The following is a 21,500-nucleotide window of genomic DNA, read 5'->3' as shown; positions in this document are numbered from 1 at the left end:
ATTTCTCACCATTTAGAAGACGCAAATACGTGGGAATTTCCGGTTTTAATTGGCGGCCATTTTGGCGGCCATCTTGAATATCTCTAAAACTTCATGGATGCAAGAGTTGCATCATCCAGATTCGGATTCAGCACCCTCGAAATAGGGTAAAAACCATCAATTATTTTTAATTTCCCAACATTTAGAAGGAAATACGAGGGAATTTCCGGTTTTAATTGGCGGCCATTTTGACCGCCATCTTGAATATCTCTAGAACTTCATGGTTGCAAGAGTTGCATCATCCAGATTCGGATTCAGCACCCTCGAAATAGGGTAAAACCATCAATTGTTTTTAATTTCTCAACATTTAGAAGGAAATACATGGGAATTTCCGGTTTTAATTGGCGGCCATTTTGGCGGCCATCTTGAATATCTCAAAAATTCCATGGCTGCAAGAGTTGCATCATCCAGATTCGGATTCAGCACCTTCCAAATAGGGAGAATCATCAATTCTTTTTAATTTCACACCATTTAGAAAGAAATACGTGGGAATTTCCGGTTTTGGCGGCCATTTTGGCGGCCATCTTGAATATCTCAAAACCCTCAAGGATGCAAGAGTTGCATCATCTGGATTCGGATTCAGCACCCTCGAAATAGGGTAAAACCATCACTTGTTTTCAATATCTCACCATTTAGAAGGAAATACGTGGGAATTTCCGGTTTTGGCGGCCATTTTGGCGGCCATCTTGAATATCTCAAAACCCTCAAGGATGCCAGAGTTGCATCATCCGGATTCGGATTCAGCACCCCCGAAATAGGGTAAAACCATCAAAAAACATTGGGTGGACGATAAAACAAGGTTCAGCCTCTGGCACCCAGACTAATAGGACCTCATTCTGTTAGAATAAGTTTCTACTATTCAGTGGCTGTTCTAGAGCATGAATACAATCGAGACAATGTTAATCATGAAAATTAAAAACAAAAACAACGGAGCTCCCACATGAAAGGTACAATCCTTACAATCCTTTCTGTGTTTCTGTGTTTCTTCCTTCGGGATCTCCGTACTGCCTCAAACACACACGCACACACATCATAGTCATTCACACGAAAGTTCTGGAACCATTGCGAACTTACTGCAGTTTGACATATGGAATTACCATTAATCGGTACAGAGCAAATTATATCTCGTCCATTAAGATTACCATAAACTTTTATTTCCATTCGATGTGCATTATGTAAATCCTTCTGATGTCTCTCGCCTTCGTATGTGTATTTGTTCTTTTTGTCGTTCTCTTTTTCCTTTTTACAACATTAACTATTACAACATTTTATAGATTTAAATCTCGGAATCGGCCCTAGAACAACCAACGGTGTATGCTTATCCCTAACAAACTGAAATACCTGTTTTCATGTCGTCGTTTGTCTTTCGTCGAAATATTACAGCACTTTTTTTTTTCATGGAATGTTCCATGGTTCTTTCATGATAGTTCTTACATTCTTTGTATTCCTTACATCTTCTTTTTTTATAGAATTCAAAAGAAATTAAATGAAAATCGGAGAAACGGAAAGTCATCGAAATCTAACTGTTCATCTTTACTTGGCACAAGGAGGAGTTCCTAGTTTCTATCACAAATTCGAATGCATGGTATAGTGCTACAGGAAAAAATAAATGATTATCATCACTGTCATCAATATTTTCACCTTCGCTATCATTCCACACCGTAAAGATCTAACTGCAGCTTCAATGATGCAGTGTAGTACAATGTGCTTTTATGTCGAGTTGTCGTGGCCTTTAAGTTTACATCTTACTTTCCTGCATTTTGGAAGGTATAGACTTATGCTGGTGCAATAAATGAACAAATGCGCCTATATAAATGAATATATTTATACACAGCTACAGGGAAGAAATATCAAGAATCCGTCAAGGCAAACCTTAGTAACTTGCTGAATATATAACATTATAGTCCATCATTGCGTGCGATCCTGATTTCTCTTCAAGGTCTGGCAAAACCAATGGAGGTTTATGATTACTCGTATAAAGTAGACATAATTCATTAGGAACAAGGACGACAATGTTTCCCAAGGCTAAATACTTGTATTTGTATACATGTCAAAGAATATTCGTTCGTTCGTGCGTATTTAATTATTTTGTTTTTCAAATCAAATCAACATAAATGGCATGGGTATGACAAATTTAAACAAAACGCAACCAAATAACAAAGGGGCAATACAACTGCAGCAGCAGCTGCAGTTCTTACTACACGCATAACAAAATCATTGCATGAATGGTTGCGTACAACACAGAAAAGGAAGTACATTTGCTTCAACAATGAAGTAGGAGACCGTCAGCGTCAGCATAAGCATAGCTTGACTGAGCTGATGGTCTCGTATATATAGCTCTGATTTGGCCCTCACGAAAAGTAGTTTTGTTCTTTTTTAATTGCAATATTATATGTTTAAGAGGGCAAAAGAAGATATGAGTGAGTGCTGTGCATGTGCAGTAGGTTCATGTTTACGTGTAATACGAATTGTCGATTACACATTTTATATATCATGTGTGTTTATGTACTGCGTGAGTGTAGTTAAAGGCATAATTTACCATTTGCAGATGAAAATATTAGTGCTTTGAAATAGTTCTAAAATGTGAGTTAGGGATAGAAACAACCACTGTCAAAATTTGAATCCGTATAATCGATGTTAAGTGTTGTTAAATACACAAAATGTGAACAATAGTTATAATAAAAAATGTTTCCAGACTAAACCGTATACAGTTACGGTTTACTGAGAAAAACCCTGATATCTCCTTATATTTTAGGTTTTATTGCAAATATTTCATATGGTAGGATGTTTTATGATACAACTGACCTACAAATATGCATCAAATGTGATATCTTGAACATTTTTGAAATCACTGCTCCCAAAGGTAAACTGGACCTTTAATACACAAATTGATACAATGGTAACTCGTCTGGATTGAATTTGAAAGTGTAAGAATACACGTATGTCAGAATGTGTGTTCATTATCTCCTTTCTCCTTCCATTCGATTAAATTCACAGTTTGATTTGAACGATGTTTTCAGTGTGAAATGGGGCCTACGAGCAATAGTGAATAGGTGTATTGTATATACGTTATGATATACCTCCTGTACTGTACAAGTAATGTGTGTAATTTGATTTCACTTGCAAGTGTTTGTTCTTCTCTGTAGAAGAAAAGCTGATTCTTACCTTTAAGCCTCGAACTATGATGTACTTACGGTTAACGGTATAAAGGTACCACGGAATTCAATCAGGTGGAACTTATACACCAAGGCATTGCGGCACTAATGACATCTTTCTCTGGCAGAGGTAAAAAATTACCGGTTCATCTGAAAACGGCACTGTAATTACACTTTGAATGCTTTTAATTAGCTTATGATCCAGACTACCAGAGCCATTTTGTTTTCTCGTTTTGTTGCGTGACATTTTAGAATAGTTAGGTGTGTTACTCCAAGGGCCGGCGCACTGTTTTCAAAAGTGTGGGGGGCCACTTCCGGGTTTGATGAGCTAACACACACACACACACACAAAAAAAAAAGGTCCTCAGGTCATCTCTCCCCGTCCCCGCGTCCACTTCCGGGTTTCTTCAGCTGACAAGCAAAAAAAAAAAAAAAGCCTCCTCCCATTTTAGTGCCACTTAAGTAAAGTGATGACCCCTTATGTATTCCTTTGTGTAGTGCACAAAAAGTGTGGGGGCCCGAGCCCCCACAGCCCCCACGGCTGCGCCGCCCCTGACTCCATGTACCTGCTGGTGTATACGAAAGCTCAAAACTGCAGCCAGAAGGCAACTTTGCAACTGATTGACAAATTGCCCTACATCGACGTAAATAAGCACTGAATTGATCAGTGTTTTAGTAGTAGCCATGATAAAAATCATGGGCGTACATACTCGAGCAGGATTCGAACCTACGATCTCCTGATCACCGGACAGGCGTCATCATCTCCACTAGACCACCGAGCTTTCGCCCGACAGCAAGTGTTGGTTCTAATCCTTATAGCATGCAGCGGGTACTGCTTTGTTATTTAAATTCATGAAATTCTTAACATCTCGACGGAAGAATTTCATGAATTTAAAAAAAAAGAAGGCAACTTGTTGAAACTCGCTAAGGCACCCCTCATTGGCCTGCACATAGCACGAGAAGGCTATACAAGGCGCCTCGCTGAGTCTTAGCAGGTTGCCTTCTCCTCGTCAGAGCGCCTGTCGAGGTGCAATGGTGGACTCTCAGCCTTCTATAGTTACCTCCGCCAAGGGAGGAGGTTATGCTTTCGTTACCGTTGGTTTGTTAGTTTGTCCGTGTGCAGAATAACTCAAAAAGAAGTTAACGGATTGGGATGAAACTTGCAGGAAAGGCTGAGAATGACACAAGTAACAAACTATCAACTTTTGGTAGTGATCCGATAATTTGGGGGGAATTTATGAAGGATTTTCAACATTTTGGCAGGGATGGTCAATGAACTTGAGAGTTCAGGCCCCGCGTATTTGAGGTTTGCTCTAGTTTCTGCCAGGGCGAGGCGCGCCGTGCAGCTGAGCGTTTATGACGTAACAAAGGCTTCTATGACCCCGTTTACAGTGCGAGGCTCGGCCGCGGCCGAGCCGCGGCCGAGTCCAGCCCCGCTTCAGTGTAAACGCGCAAAAGGCCAAATGAGAGGCCAAAATTGGCCTCGCATTTGGCCTCGCTCTGGAGGTGGTCTCGGCCGCGGCCGAGCCCGCAAACTGGGCCAAATGCGCGGCCAATTGCGCGGCCAGTTTTAGTCTGGCTTCCAAACCCTCTGCCTGTATCTTTCGCTGTTCAGGACATTAATCCCCTCAACGTCGAAAACTAGTATAGTTTAAGGTGGTTTTGTCCTGCAAAGGATTTTTTCCTTCGGCAAAGGCCTTTGCCCGAACGGCGACTTCGTCGCCACGGAATTCAGTTGGCAAAGGGTCTGAAAACCAGACAATACCAAATTGCGTTAGTTTACAAGCAGAGCGCCACTACGACCAAATAATGAAAGGTTTGAATCGAAAGCGCGGCCGAGCCCAGCAGTGTAAACGGACAAAATTGCGAGGCTCGGACCCCGTTTACAGTGCGGGGCTGGGCCGAGCCGCGGCCGAGCCGCGGCCGAGCCCAGCCTCAATTGCGAGGCCGGGCCCCGCAATTTTGTCCGTTTACACTGCCGGGCTCGGCCGCGCTTTTGATTCAAACCTTTCAATATGTTGTCGTAGTCGCGCTCTGCTTGTAAACAAATGCAATTTGGTATTGTCTGGTTTTCAAACCCTTTGCCAAATGAATTCCATGGCGACGAAGTCGCCGTTCGGGCAAAGGCCTTTGCCGAAGGAAAAAAAATCCTTTGCAGGACAAAACCACCTTAAACTATACTAGTTTTCGACGTTGAGGGGGTTAATATCCTGAACAGCGAAATAGTACAGGCGGGGGGTTTGGAAGCCAGACTAAAATTGGCCGCGTATTTGGCCCAGTTTACGTTTACACTGAGAAAAGGCCGGGCTCGGCCGCGGCCGAGCCGCGGCCGAGACCACCTCCAGAGCGAGGCCAAATGCGAGGCCAATTTTGGCCTCGCATTTGGCCTTTTGCGCGTTTACACTGAAGCGGGGCTGGGCCGAGCCGCGGCCGAGCCGCGGCCGAGCCTCGCACTGTAAACGGGGTCTCGGCCGCGCAATTGAGGCCGGGCTCGGCCGCGGCCGAGCCGCGGCCGAACCTGGCCCCGCACTGTAAACGGGGTCTATATTGGGAAATCGGGCAACTTCATGCACACAATGTTGTAAGTACGTAGGGCCTATGGATGGAAATCACTAATATCTCTATGGAAGAACAAGATCAGTGGTGGAAATGAGCTGCATGCTTGGCGGAGGTCTGCGCTCTCAGAGTGCTTTTCTAGTTCTATAATATGATCAGGCCTCGTGTTTAGAACGAGTATACACTTTTCGTCCCGCACGAGGTGTTTTCGACCCTTCTAGACGTCAGTTAACAATTAATTGTCCTAATTGGCGAGTTGCACAAAGCTGTTATTCGCAGACATTTGAGATTATTTCCTTATCCCAGTGCCCAGCAATAGTTTAATACTAACGAAAATGTGTAAATATTTCAGAAAAAGACCAACGGTCTTAATGACCCTTGACGTGATGATGATTGCATGGAGCAAGTTTGCAGTATATCAGATTTGACCCCGGTCATGTTCTTCTCTCTCGTTTTCATCAGGTCTTGTAGGGACCAGTGCTTGAAAGAGGAAGAGATAGAAAGAGGAAAGTTGAGGAGGGAAACAACATAAGGAGAATGTAAGAAAGGCAAATAGTGACAAGGGAGGGGCAGAAGAGAGCTGTAAGTTGAAGTTGCACCAATGGATACAGGAGAAAAGAGGACCCAGAGAGTCGTAAGGAATAGAGTGGAAATCGGGTAAAGGTTTGGACATCGTTGGGAGGAGAAAGATTGAATAGAGAGGAAAGAGAAGTGGAAAAAGTTGAATGTTTTAAACATCATGGAGATAGGAGAGAGAAGCGAAGTTTCACGAAACCAAAGGAAGAGAAACCAAGTTGGTGAACGAGGGTGGACTATGGAACGGGGAATCAAAAAGACAAAAAGAGGAATAGATTGGGGGGGGGGAGGGGAGAGGAGAGGCATAGTCCATGGACCAAGACCCGAAAAATGGGTTATTGGTACCACCTGAGGTGGCAAAACCTTTTTGGCGTCATTTTGTTTGTCGGACATAGTTATATGCTTATCAAGCTATGATAGCATTTCCAAATGAGTAGCAATAGTCATAATAAATTAATTTTTAATCAATTTAGTCTCGTTTTTATATCCCTATACTCTGCCCCCCCCCCCCAGAAAAAACGCAGTATCTACATCCAGCTCTATTTCTCAACAACCGAGATATTCACTATTTATATTTTTGCCAAAGCCCCTGGAAAATATACTCCTTTGAAAAATTCCTTCATTGTGGAATTTCAGTCTATCTAGCGACCAATTTTCCTGGAAAATATCATTTTGTGCTTTTTTGTGTTTTTAAGTTATTGATGAAAATGTAGATACTTTGGGGAAACCCCATGCAATTGACTGATTTCCCCAAGGAAAAACGCAGTATCTACAACGGAACGAATTTCCCCAAGGAAAAACACAGTATCTACAGCGGAATGACTAGGATTAATCTTCTGCCATAATTATGTATGCATGTATAGATCATTGTACGAGTATACATGATGCACCATCCTCACCCTTGGGCCCTGGGGGATGCATCCCCCATTCCCCTATCTATGCCCTGATTACAGAGCAGGCTTCATAACATTAACAAATAACAGATTGTTCTTGGAACATTTTTGCTTACATTCCCAGACCGATCTTGCTGTAAAGTTACGTGTTTAATATGAAGCTTGCCAGGGCTGTAATGTGATGCTACAGTGTACATAGCCTAGCCGCTAACTACCATCTAGATCTAGATCTGTAACGTCACAATAGGCTAGAGTCTGTCAAGACCAAAATAAATCTAAATCGGATGTCTGGACCTAGATCGACCTAGACTAGTTTTCATATCGTTTATTCTAGGCTGGCTACGTAGCCGGCTACACGAGTCTACAGCCTCAGGCTATACATGCACGATACTGACAGAAAAAAAAAAAATAGCCTAGATTCAAGGTTTAATCTAAGCCCTACACGAGACAGGACTCTTTTAATGAGAAAAAAAATACATCTAGGTCTAGATCGAAGTTACATCCGCTCTCTAGGCCTATTCCTTCTGGATCGAACCAAAGTTTTTTATGTCATGTACATTTGTGATGTAACTTTTTTTACTTGTAAGTTGTAACGTCAGCATGCAGCATGGGATCATGCATGCATTTTACGCAACCCAGTCTCACTAGGGTCTAGATAAGAATTAAAATACAACTTATTCTTAACTGTCTCTATTTTGTTCATTTACCTATTTTTCACATAATCTATTGTCGGCTATTTAATTTTAAGAGAGCATGGAGTAGATAATTGAACATTGACACTTCACTAGACTTAGGATTCTAAGTGGTTAAGTTTTGGTTTTAGACTTACTTTGGTTTTACACTTACTTAGAACTACTTAGTTTTCTTGAGGGCTAGGCTCACGAGTAATTTTCCCCGCGACAACAGTTTGTTTTAATCCAAGTACACACTGTACGCTGACTAGCCGGTCCCTGTGATGACTGCATGCTCAGTGCAGCTAGCTGCAAGCTGCTGTAATTATTGAAACAGTGTTGTGCTGCATTGTTTTAATGTGCACTCGGTTAGTCTTAATCACACACTGTGTTTTATATAAGGATCACGATCTCATCAAAATATTTACTAATCATTATTGTTTCGGTTAAATATTTTGAACATTATGTTTTACTATTGAGCAAGTATATCTAAAGAAAGTAATTTACGTTCAAATTACAGAACAACCGGCAAAGTATTCACATATATAATTAACAGTGTCTGGTAATTAAGACTAGCTTTGTAGATACTGCGTTTTTCCTTGGGGAAATATTCATCATGTAGATACTGCGTTTTTCCTTGGGGAAATATTCATCATGTAGATACTGCGTTTTTCCTTTGGAAAGTGCAAGTTAAGTGTAGATACTGCGTTTGGCAGTTATGGAAAAGTAGCTTTCCAAACATTTTTTCAAAAATCTGAATATGTCATATGAACAAGGATTGTCCACTGACTATATTTATGCAAAAAAGTGAAAATCGACAAAAATGTTAGATTAGTGCGTTTTTCCTTGGGGGGGGGGGGGGGGGGCAGTACTTCTGAATCGAAACTAACCGCTATACAAAGAAGAGTACTAGCTCTCTTCTGTATGTCCACCGGTGTTCTGTTGTAAACGCAGTGCGCTTAGTCTTTATTAACGATAATTATTAGCGATGGGAATATCCAAAGGGGTATGATGTCCACAGCTGTCACGCGGTGCGCTTAGTCTTTATCTAGAACAATATACCGTTATCATATCTAAAGTTCCTAATAAAAGGGATTATCTATACTGTTTTATACTACCCTCTCAACAAATACATTAGTTTTAAACAAAAATCACTCTGTTCATTTACACGATTATCTATTGTAATGTATTGTGGTGTACCGGTACATTGTTTTTGCATTATCTTTCAGAGCGACATTGGTGTGGTATTAGCGTTTTCAACGTAGCGTTTTCACCGTAGCGTTTTTACCGGAAAATGATAAATAATTGAAAAAATACGGTAAAATTCATGAGGAATTGCTTTGTTGTTGTTGTTGTTGTTGTTGTTTTTAGATAAAGGGATGTACACTGCATTATAAGCTTTGGATATTTCCTTCGCCGTCTTGAATAAAGACTAAGCGCTGTGGACATCATAACCTTTGGATATTCTCTTTGCTGCCTTGAATAAAGACTAAGCGCACTGCGTTTACAACAGAACACCTGTTAACATTCAGAAGACAGTGCTCTTCTTTGTATAGCGGTTAGTCTCGATTCAGAAGTATAGGGATATAACGAGAACAAATTGGTTTAAAATTTATCTATTATGACTAAGCTACTCATTTGGAAATGCTATCTTAGCTTGACAAGCGTATCCATGCCCGACAAACAAAATGACACCAAAAGGTTTTGCCACCTCAGGTGGTACCAATATCTGGTCTGGCCCATGGACTAGTAAGTCTGAGAGAGACGAGACTATTGTGTAAAAGAAAGGAAAGAAAAGGAGACATGACAGCTTTGAATTGAAGGAGATGGGATTGAGTGTATCCTAAGGAGGATTGCTGTGGGAGAGAGGGAGACAAGAAAACCAATATTTAAGTTAAGTCCTCCAAATGTTCCTGTGAAAAAACGGGAATTGGACAGAATATAAAGTCTCCCTCAACACAAATAGTAGTTCAATGTATACCTGATCCGTACGGTGCATTACAATATTGTAAGCAACGTTCCAGTCAGCACGTACACCGGGCTCACTGATGGAAAAAAAAATGGTTTTATCATCATTTAATGTGAGGGCACAAATTGATGAGGCTTTTCATAAACTTTATGCGTTGTTGTCGAGAAACATAATCATGGTTCTGCTGGCAAAGATCAGATTCATTGTCGCGTGTGATTGGGTTTTGGGCTCTGTCACTTCGCTCAGGCATTGACATAACATGAAAGCAATCAAGCGCTTCCAACGTCACAAAGAAACGGGCGCTTCTCACCATATCGCAGTTTGCACATTCAAAGGCATTAGGATTCCATTATGTTTATTAGACAGAAATAAAACAGCCAAGTCAAGGCCATTGTCATGCGAAGCTTACACATTGACAGGAGAGGGTTCGGATATTACTTCCATCCCTAAATTAAACATTCTCACTACAGGATGACCAGCGGAGTTTGGGTTTAGATAATGGCTTTATCGATTAAAGTTTCATCGCAGATCAGTATTAATAGCCATTAATAACTAATAGTGTCTGTCCGATAACATGTTGTAAAGCATTAAAATACATAATTTGAAATTTTACAATGAATGAATTTAATTTTGTAAAGTGTTTCGTAAGCACGACATCAGCTCCTCATCTTTCCCTGTAGGCTGCGTTCACTTGAGGCATCGATCATTTTTACTGCGTACTAGTATTTCGTATGGTCATGCCCTCACGGTTAGCAGCTCTACACTACATCACTCTCAAAAAACGCTTTGCTAATTGTCTCTGCAGGCTTTGGCCCTTGGTGTATATGCATCAACATGATTTAGGATTTTCTTTCTCTCTCTCTCTCTCTCCCTCTCTCTCTGATTCAGATTCAGATTCAGATTTATTCAACACTTTCAGTAAAAAAACAGGAGAATACAGATAATTGACAACACCATACTATAACAAGAAAAAATGATCGCAATAAGCATCAGTACGAATATACAATACATTTGAAAGTGTTCGGAGACAGACAGAAAGGCTATGCCTTATGTAAAAGTCCTGTCCCCATACTATTTCATTCATGTAACATCAAAATATTGAATGAATACATTTCTTTATTAATTAATACACACATACATACGCACACACACACACTGACATATCTTATATTAGAAAAGTTTATCCCACCATTTCGGCATACTGATTTAAAACATGCAATCTTAATTTTCTTTTAAACACATTTAGCGCTGAACTTTCTCTTATTTCATTCCATTTAAAAATATAGAATTATATGATGGCATAGTTCTGGCATAAGGCAATGTAAATTTATCTTTGATTCTCACATCTTCTGTTATCACTCATTTGAAAATAGTTAATCAAACACTTTTTTTTTTGGAAGCATAAGTACATAAAAATTGCACTTTGATAATGATTATATATATCATTAGATTTTAAAATCTTCAAATCAAAAAATATAGGCGATGAATGGGCAAAAAAAATCACAGTGATGAATAATACGGACCAGCTCTGTCTGCAACAAAAACAATCTCCTGGCATTGGTCATACCTGAATTTGCCCAAGCTATTGCACAGTAGTTTAAATGAGGTAATACGAGAGTATTATAAGGTCCTTTCTTGACAGAAATCGTAATTTATGAAATATCCCTCCATTTTTGGACAATCTTTTGCAGACGACACCAGTATGTTCGTTCCGATTAAGTTTGTTATTAATTGTCACACCAAGGAATTTAATCGAACAAACTTGATCAAAATGTAAATCTTTAACTTCAATCTTAATTTCGTTGATATCTATCTGTCTTTTCGTGAATACCATATAATTTGTTTTATTTGCAATAAGAACAAGTTTATTACAGTCTAACCGATCAAAACAATTTAGAAATTCTTTATTAAAATCATTTTGAACTACAACTGGATCTCTACCCTTCATGAATATACTGGTGTCATCCGCAAACATGATTAACTGCAAAGAATCTGAAACATTACACATTATCATTTATATATAAAATAAAAAAGCAAAGGACCAAGGATAGATCCTTGTGGCACACCACATCTTATTGAAATCATATCAGGTTCAATATCATCATACATAACATATTGCTTTCTTCCACTTAAATAGCTATCAAACCATTGTAGGTTCACTCCTCTTACGTCATACAAATTAAGCTTTTACAATAAACTTGAATGGTTTAGTGAATCAAAGGCTTTACTCAAATCTAAAAAAAAAAAAGACCAATCATTATTTCTTTATCATCAAAAGTATCAGCGACCTTGTGTATAAATTCAACAATGGCAGAAGATGTAGAATGTCCAGCTCGGAAGCTAGACTGCTTATTACTGATTATATTGCACTTTTCAAAAAAAAAAACAAAACAAAACAAAAACAGATAAACGATTATACACACATTTTTCTAATATCTTCGAGAAAAGAAGAAGAATAGATATAGGGCGATAACTACTAACTCTCTTCCTCTTCTAACTCTCTTGCTCTTCTCCCTATTTTCTGTTCCAATTTTTTTCAAACTTATGCTTTCTTTTCTCTTTTTTTTATTCCCGACTTTCCCAGTTTCCAGCACCCTTTATAGTTGTAAGCTTTTCACCCCCCCCCCCTTATTTCCCCCTCTCCCTCAGAGGTATACCCACACATGATACAAGCATATAATCTTTTGAGTGGGTACCTCCACTTTTTTTCTCGCCGAGTGTATATAGAGTATATGAGTATATGTTTCTTTTTTGTATTGATCATGTAGACATGAACATGTTCTTATCGTTCTCTGGTTATGTATATTCTCAACGACTCGCGTGTCAAATTTATCATTGTTTCTTGTACACTCTGTGGAAAAAGGTGAAAATAAAATTTGAATTTGGATTTGAATAATAGAATATTGTTACACCGTATTTCTAACAATAAACCAGTTTCCCATACATACCTGCTGCTATGTTGTTCGAGCTCACAATTAAACCATCTATATAGACAACGCGATATAATTTTACTTAATAAACGTATTTGACACCACTTCTAACTCTTCCTAGTACTTACAATTCCTGTCATGGTTTTCTTTTAATTGTATGTCATATCCCCCCTCCCTCTCTCTCTCTCCCTCGTTGTGGGTATATGTATATGTATATTTCTATTCATGTCTCTCATTATCCTGCGACTTGTTCCAGTTGTATCATCGGCTTCAGTCTCGTGTTTTTTTTTTTCTACTTCTTTTTAATGATTTTCATCCTTTTCTTGGTCTCCGGTACTATCTATATACGAATTGCTTGTCTTTTCGCCTTTTAAGTTTTACAAGCGCACACATACACATAAAACATACATAAACTACGCCCCTTGCGCAGTCACAGCCCATTACCTGGCTTGTGGTTTGCGAAGGTATTTCTTTCTAAAATAGCCTGAAAGTCATCAGTGACAGTCACTTAAAGGCATACAATCGTGGCGAGTGGTTTGTGCGTCATGGAGACGAACGCAACACGGTGCCTCCCCCATTCTGTATCAAATGTAGTGACCCCGAATGAGAATAGCGCTGGCTCAGTGGGTCAGCGAACAACACTCTAGACTACAAGGCCCGTATTCTGCTAAAAACTTAGACCCGAGTTTAAAAACACGCCTGGGTCTGAAGTGGGATTTTGGGGTTTAAACCTGGGTTTAAACCACCAGTTTAGACCAAGGTTTAAATCCAGGTTTAATTTGTATTCTACTAAGTCCAGCTGTGGTCTAAATAGGGTTTAAATTAAACCTATCCAGGAGGAGGTTTATTTCGAGTTTAAATCGAGTCTAACGATGACTGGTAAGGGTACCAGCACACGGATCAATGCCAATGGCACAAAACGAGTGGCTGGCTGGATACAGCAGCTAGCTTGCCAGCCGGTGTAGCGGCAGATAGCGTTCCGCGGCGTTTTTTGTTCTAAAACAGTATCCGCCGGCAGTTATCGTTTCAATCGGCAGTTATCCTTCCGACATGGGCTGAAATCTGCCGCGATTAGTTACGGCAGATACTGTACAGCGGCGGATTTTGTACGTACAGGTTACTACGTTGTAATAGCGTTGCTTAACCTGCCGCGTGCACGTGATCTTCGTCAGGGACTGTCAAAAGAGTTCCGCGCTGCGCGGATTAGGTTCCAAGTGGCTACTGTATTGCTACCAATAGTTGCGCGAGCTTTACGGCAGCCATTTTAGTAAGCAAAATGCTGCATGAATCGTCACGAGATGGAGTGAATTCTGCCTCCCTATGAATACACAACAGGGACTTATGCCTCTCTTTGAATACGCTACAGGGACTCACGGTTGACATTTTTATAATCTGTTGACATTCACTAATAAAAACATAGTGAATCATAAAATCGGGCTTTGATGCACAGTAAATTAATGTAAGCATGTAAAACATAGCGGTCAATCATTGTGCGTTTGGTTCTATGACGTATAACGCTATAAGAAATATGATGGAACCTACACGTAGATCCCAAATTCTGAACGGTGTAAAGCCTGGAGCACGGATGCAACGTAGGACCAAAATAAAGAAAAACAAAAATGAAAGGCAAAAATACATGGGACACTAACAGAATCTTGTCAATACAAATCATCTTATAATTCGAAATAAGACGATTTGAACATGTTGCTGCATGCCAATCTTGTTCTCATGTATCCTTTAAAAGAAAATTCAAAGCTGCTTTCCCTAGTATCTTAAGGCATATGTAACTCATCCATCATTTTGACGTGAACTACATATTTTGATCTTTGTGCATATCAAAAATAAAACCACGATAAATCAATAAAATGTGTTGCCCTCCTGACCTTTCACAATTCTGAGCCAATATCCTGTCATTTACATCTGGGGGGCGTTTCATCAACGAGTTCGTCGGAGGTTTTCACCGACAAATTTGCTATCAGCCAATCAGACGCAAGGATTTACACTGACAACTGTGAAAAGCTAATGAAATCCTTGCGTCTGATTGGCTGATAGCAAATTTGTCGGTGAAAACTCCGACGAACTCGTTGATGAAATGCCCCCCCCCCCCCCCCCGGAGTACATTTATAATCCTCTAAACGTGTCAGTGAAAATTTTCAAATTTAGCAATATCTTCATAGCCTTATACTTCACACCCGTATATCAGTACCACGTGTATGAAGCTCCATCGCTCTACCATGGAGGTACAATCATCATTGCCCAAACCGCGGAAGAGAACTCTTACTTCCAGAAAACAGATCGCGGTTGGTGCAGACAGCTACAGTGCCAAATGATTTGTACACGCGTACACACACACACACACACACACAGGGATACGGCGCAGAACTAGACGTATTCGACGAAAATCGAGGCTTTTCCTGCTTGCGTAATGAATATTTATAAGATAATTTCTCGCATGGCTACGAAAAAAAAAAGATACGTGCGGACCATAGCTAGCTGCTCCACATCAACCACGGAATACCGGTCTGGAGTGTAAGTGGAGGCAGCGAAACAGCAGCAGCGAGGGGCGGAAGCAGCAAATATAGAGGTATTGTACGTGAAACTCGAAATGGAAGCAGCGAACAAGCAGGGGCGCATTGGCAGAAGCAGCGAAAAGAAGAAACCACAGTGAGAAGCAACGATATTAACGATACCTGCGCTTCAGAACAGTATCCGCCAGTGTTAGGACACGATCTGCCGGCGGATACTGTTTTAGAACAAAAAACGCCGCGGAACGCTATCTGCCGCTACACCGGCCACACGCGTGTACAAATGAGATACGCCTATTTGTACACTTACTAATTATGCAAGCTTCTATAAACAAGCCCTACTCTTTGCTTAGAAGAAACTCGATATCTAAAAATACTACTACCTATAAACTACCTGTACTAATATAGCGTTAGTCTAGACCTTACGATGAAAATAACCTGATGACTAGACCAAGAACTCTGTTATGTAACGTTAGGGGTCTGGAGAGTAGAGCCCGAGGTCGATGTAGGCATTAAAGACTAGAGAACCTATTAGAGCTACCTACATCGTAGGACCTATTCGAATAGCTAGACTACAATTGTAACGTTAGGACTAACGTTTGATAGATCTTAAAGTAAGTTATGTGGTAGGTAAAATCTACTTCTAATGTAATATCGAGACAGGGTTAATATAGGCCCCTTTGGCCTAACATTAGCCCTAGCCCCTAACGTTAGGCCTATTTCTAAATTTATTTTAGAATTGTTTCCATTTTTCATTAACTGACAATCGGGTGCTTAAATGCACGCCTTCGGAGAAAAGCTTATTCAATTATTCAATTTCCTACCTCAAGGTCCAGGTTTGATCAATCACCTATCCATTCCGAATTCGCGATTTGATCGACATAAACAGCCATGTCCCATCCAGCGCACACAGCAACCGTGCCGACGGACGACGCAGCACGATGGCTCTGCTGGTGACGGAGCATAGCTAGAGTAGCTAGCCAGGAATAGCGCTACGCTTACCATGTATCCTGTGATGTGCGCCGCACACGTACACAAACAAGGGGAGGTACAGTATACTAATGTACAGTGGTTTACGAGTCGTCGCAAGCAAAAATACAGCATGCTCTTATTCGACATAAATACCCGTAAAAACTATTCACAGTCTAAGAAAGTCACACTCATGTGCCTGATACACTGCCAATAATGAATTTAAGTGGATTTGTGGAACGAAACGTACTCAGAGAGGGAGAGTTTCTCCTTCCACTGAGGGCACCATGGTGGCTTGACCCAAGACTATTTCGGGTTTAATTTAAACCCGAAATAGACTTTGGTTTAACTAAACCTCGCTAGCAGAATACAAAATTAAACCTCGGGTCTAGCTAAACCATCTAAGGTGAGTCTAAAATGGTTCCATGACATTTGCTCCGGCGACATATGCTCCGACGACAATTGCTCCGAAAAATGCGACAAATGCTCCGCGACATTTGCTCCGCGACAATTGCTCCGCCGACAAATGCTCCGGCGACAAATGCTCCGGCGATATTTGCTCCAGTGACATTTGCTCCGGCGACGTTTGCTCCTACGACAAATGCTCCGGCGACATTTGCTCCAGCGACGTTTGCTCCGGCGACATCTGCTCCTACGACAAATGCTCCGGCGACATTTGCTCCAGCGACATTTGCTCCGGCGACATCTGCTCCTACGACAAATGCTCCTAAGGTGCGACAATTGCTCCGGTGACATTTGCTCCGGCGATATTTGCTCCTACGACATTTGCTCCGACGTCATATGATGCAAAGGTCTGAAAGTGCACACAGGTACGACATTTGCTCCGGCGACATTTGCTCCGGCGACGTTTGCTCCGGCGACATTTGCTCCGACGTCATATGATGTAAAGGTCTAAAGGTACACACAGGTACGAAATTTGCTCCGGCGACAATTGCTCCGATGACATTGCTCGAAGGACATTTGATGCAAAGGTCTGAAGGTACAGATAGGTACGACATTTGCTCCTCCGAGAAATTGTCGCACATTATAGGAGCAATTGTCGTAGGAGCAATTATCGCCGGAGCAAATGTCGCCGGAGCATTTGTCGGCGGAGCATTTGTCGGCGGAGCAAATGTCGGCGGAGCATTTGTCGCCGAAGCAAATATCGCCGGAGCATTTGTCGGCGGAGCAAATGTCGGCGGATCATTTGTCGCCGGAGCAAATATCGCCGGAGCATTATTGTCGGCGGAGCAAATATCGTCGGAGCATTTGTCGCGGAGCAAATGTCGCGGAGCATTTGTCGCATTTTTGAGTAATTGTCGTCGGAGCATTTGTCGCAGGAGCATTATGTCGTGTCACCGTCTAAAATAGGTTTAAACCTTGGTCTACAGTAGAATACGGGCCCAAGAGTTCTGTGCCACAAATCTCCTGACCCGAAATGTCTGTCCAAGCGAGCCATGAGAGCTTCCGAATGGACGCACATTCTCAGTGCGCATGCGCATGAAGCGAGGCCAAAAGAGCCACGCGTCTTCTGGCCTCTCTCCTCCAATCACCGCAGCTCGCGGTCACAATATATGTTTGTGTATGATGCGTACACAGACACGCACATACACACACGTGTCTCAATGGCAGCTGCAGCATTGTCCCACACGTTTATGGATATAGCACCGACATATGGCATTTGTGCAATTCCGTGCACAAACTTCGGTCGTTCGGAGTTTACGTACCATTATAGGGATGACGATCGTCTGCCTTTAAAGCAAGCATTATGACTATCACGCTATAAGCTATAGATCTTATGGCATGATAATGATGAGCTTTGATCTATGTGGATCATGGAAACATACATCAAAGCCAAGGCAGAAATTATCTGTTCATTGTGCTATGTAAGATGGTTACAGTCGTCAAAGAAATGCGGAGGCAATTCAGATAAATAATGCCGAGATTATAGATTGAACATGAATACTTAAACAACCAACCTATCAACACTTTCAACGTACATGAACGAAAGCATGGTCTTCAATTTGAATATATTCAAAATTTCTTTGCAACAAGAAAAAAAGCTGTTTTGAAAAAATGAAAACCGTTGGAGAATTTGATTGGATCAGTTTACGACTTTGATTGCAACTCTTTAGGAACACTGAGTGACGGAACCGAGAATTCTTTACTTTTGCAAACATTAGCCGCTCAGTGAGATAACCCCGAATCGTACTTACCAAATCGTACAGATCAAATCGTACAGATTGATTAAAAAAAAAAAAGGAATGTCGTGTAAAACATCTTGTTCAGGAATTTACGCAACCCAACAAGATAAGAACGTTGAATTCCCTGCTTGAAGCATATACTAAGCTTTACAGACGGCAGCAGACTACCGAAACTTATAAGTCTCTCCATTGCTCTCGGCGCGGCGTCTCGTCCACTTCGGGTGGGAGACGGCGAGAGATACGAGTTGTCTGTTCGTCATCTTCTCAACATCTCGGGTCCGATAAGACAAAAATATGAGATACACGACCCCGTCTTTGCATCTTCGACTATTCAAGAAGTCGAGAGGACGAGAATCTAATGTCTTAACCTATCGCCGTTTCAACACACTATCGGAATTGGATATCGTGTGGCCTTTATTTGGCTTTAAGTCAGACAGAGTGAACCCAGATAAACAAAAATACAGAAATAAGAAAGCATTCAAATGAAGAGTTTGATTTAAAAATGCGCCAAGATATTTTTTCACATTTAAAAGTTATTCCATCATCAGATAGAGCAAAATAAAACATTTGCGATAATACCTTACTTGTCACATGCACTATAATACAGTAACACAGTAATATTTTCAAAGTTTGATAAAAAAACATGTTCTCTTCTTTTAACAGCTTTCATTGTAAATATCTGAAATCAACAAGAATGGATTTACCTCTTTTTGCTATCAACTGTCAACACTATGATATTCGAAGGATTTCGAAAAATGGTATCCTTTTCATGAAAGTTATAGATCCTATCAACAACAGCCTACATTTGGGGTTAAGGCATCGCACTTTCCATGTAATCAATAAAAAAAAACCGTGATTTTTGTCATGTTTCTGTCTACAAACCACAAGTGAGTGAATTTCAAGGTGATAAACACGTCGCCTCTTGATTTGTGCGTATGTTTGCAACGAATATCAGTATTTGTGTCTAAATGCATTAAACCCCGAAATTTTGTTCGTCTTTATGCAGTCAACATGAACTTTATACGTCTTGTTTCAAAGATTATATAATACATCACACAACATCCAGATGATGATAATTAAATGGAGATGTGGTAGAGGTGGTGTTAGTAGCCTGGTATTATTTCCAATCTATTTTTACACCACTTGAGAAGCAAGTATTATAATTCAAAAAGTATTTATATAATTGGCATAACTCCATAAATGTTTTTAGCATTGTTATCATGGATTTCAAAAGTCGTGATAACGAATAGGTTACAGATCTAATCATTATGTATCATGTTATGAAAATCACAAGTAAAATTGATCTTTTCTTTTTCAGGAATAGGGCATTATAGTTTTTAGCATTATTATTACAAGTATCACTGTTATCATCATCAGAATTGTATTATTTCAAATATGCGAATGTTATTTACTGCCCTGCATATATAAACCTGCCATGGCCTTGTTGTTATTTCGGAATAACCATGAACCCTATTGTATAGGGTCCACGGAAAACTAAGTTTAGTGTTGTCGCCCGATCTCATTAATCACTCAGCAAAGACGACGACATCGAAGTCGGGTCACGTGGTTCTGAGGTGGAGTCCAGGTCTCCAAGCACCGTCACGGCTCTCTTGTCAGAGTTCGCCACCACGACCACCGCCCACGGGATACCGAATATCTACAGTGCTAGATCCATCATCGAGAAGATTTTCTGGACATTGGCCTTCTTGGTTTGCCTTGGCGTGTTTCTCTGGCAAAGTATGCTGTTTTACTAGTCAAGATTTATGAGGTTGATTGACTAATAGTTACCATTCAGAAATGTAAAAGTACAAATTTGAATATACTATGTCTGTCTGATTTGCTTGTTAAATTAAATTACCAATAGATAAAGTTCATGAAGAACAAGAATAAGAAGATTTGCATAAGAAGATTACAGAAATGTGTTATTGGAGAAGAAGATGAGGAAGAAGATGAAGAAAATAAATCCTGATTTTTATTTTCTTCATCTTTTTGAGATCAAAGCGCTGACGAAAATCACTTGAATTTGAACGCCCTCTTATTTATTTAAATGCAAATCTAGTGAAATTTGCCTGGAAAACCTATATTAACGTAAATATGGCAATTATTCACTCAAACAGGCTAATAGTTTATTTATAAGGTAATAATTAATTTTACTAACTCGAGTTGAAACAAAGTGCCGGATGCTTTAAATATGAATTTCCTGTATTTCCATGATTGCTGCCAGTTTTCATGGCCAAACTCAAGTCTATTTTACGGAAAAATTCGGTGAAATTATTCATTGATTTTTACTACCAAACTTATATATCTAAGAATAGAAGTGGGTATACCCTTGTATTGAGTATGATAATTTCATAAATAAATCAGTGATGTCGTGAGAAAAAAGAAGTGTATTCCTCATTCATAATGTTTATTGCATATAGAGACTATTCAAGTGAATTTGAACAAACAGAAACAAGCCCTGTATCATACCTGCCAATTTGATATTGTCATGGTTTTATTATTACCTTGATGTTGTATCAAATCTTTTAATTCCCAAATCTGATTGTTTTTAAATCGTAGCAACAGTGATGGTCTTTGATTTATATGTATATACATATTTTTAACTCTGCCTCATGACAAATTAACAAAACTGTTCAAATGAAATAAAATATACAGCGACAATGCACAAAAAGATGTGTTATGTGAGAATGGACTGGTTACGAGATGATGTCATTTATGATGCACCAGGTTTTTGTTTCCTGCTCCATTTAGGAGAGAGAAGACAATGGAAAATAAAGACAAAATGCTTGTCTATTTTCCGATCCAGGTCAAACACTTATCGCCGAATACCTGAGCTTCCCATACACCACTAGAACGGACATCATTACGTCCTCCTCCCTCCTGTTTCCCGCCATTACCATCTGTAACGTGAACATGATGAGGAGATCCATGATGATCAATACGAGGTTTGAGGGACTTCTCAAGCTGGACGAATCACTCACTGGTGAGTCTTTCAAGGAAGGGGTGGATGGAG

The 21,500-nt window shown here is 40.3% G+C and overlaps 1 protein-coding gene across 1 annotated transcript in view; it reads left to right on the top strand.

The window, feature by feature from the left end:
• Positions 1-15,394: 15,394 nt before the first annotated feature.
• LOC140230120 (epithelial sodium channel subunit alpha-like) overlaps positions 15,395-21,500 on the top strand; it is a 31,600-nt gene continuing 25,494 nt past the window's right edge. The window contains exons 1-3 of the mRNA XM_072310318.1: positions 15,395-15,453; positions 20,022-20,224; positions 21,294-21,470. Of these exons, the coding sequence (XP_072166419.1) occupies positions 15,395-15,453; positions 20,022-20,224; positions 21,294-21,470 (439 nt within the window). The remainder of the gene's footprint in view (positions 15,454-20,021; positions 20,225-21,293; positions 21,471-21,500) is intronic.

This window comes from Diadema setosum, chromosome 6 (assembly GCF_964275005.1).
Source record: "Diadema setosum chromosome 6, eeDiaSeto1, whole genome shotgun sequence".
Taxonomy (NCBI): Eukaryota; Metazoa; Echinodermata; class Echinoidea; order Diadematoida; family Diadematidae; genus Diadema; species Diadema setosum.
Note: the sequence above shows the minus strand (reverse complement) of the source record. Positions and strands in the feature narration are given on the sequence as shown.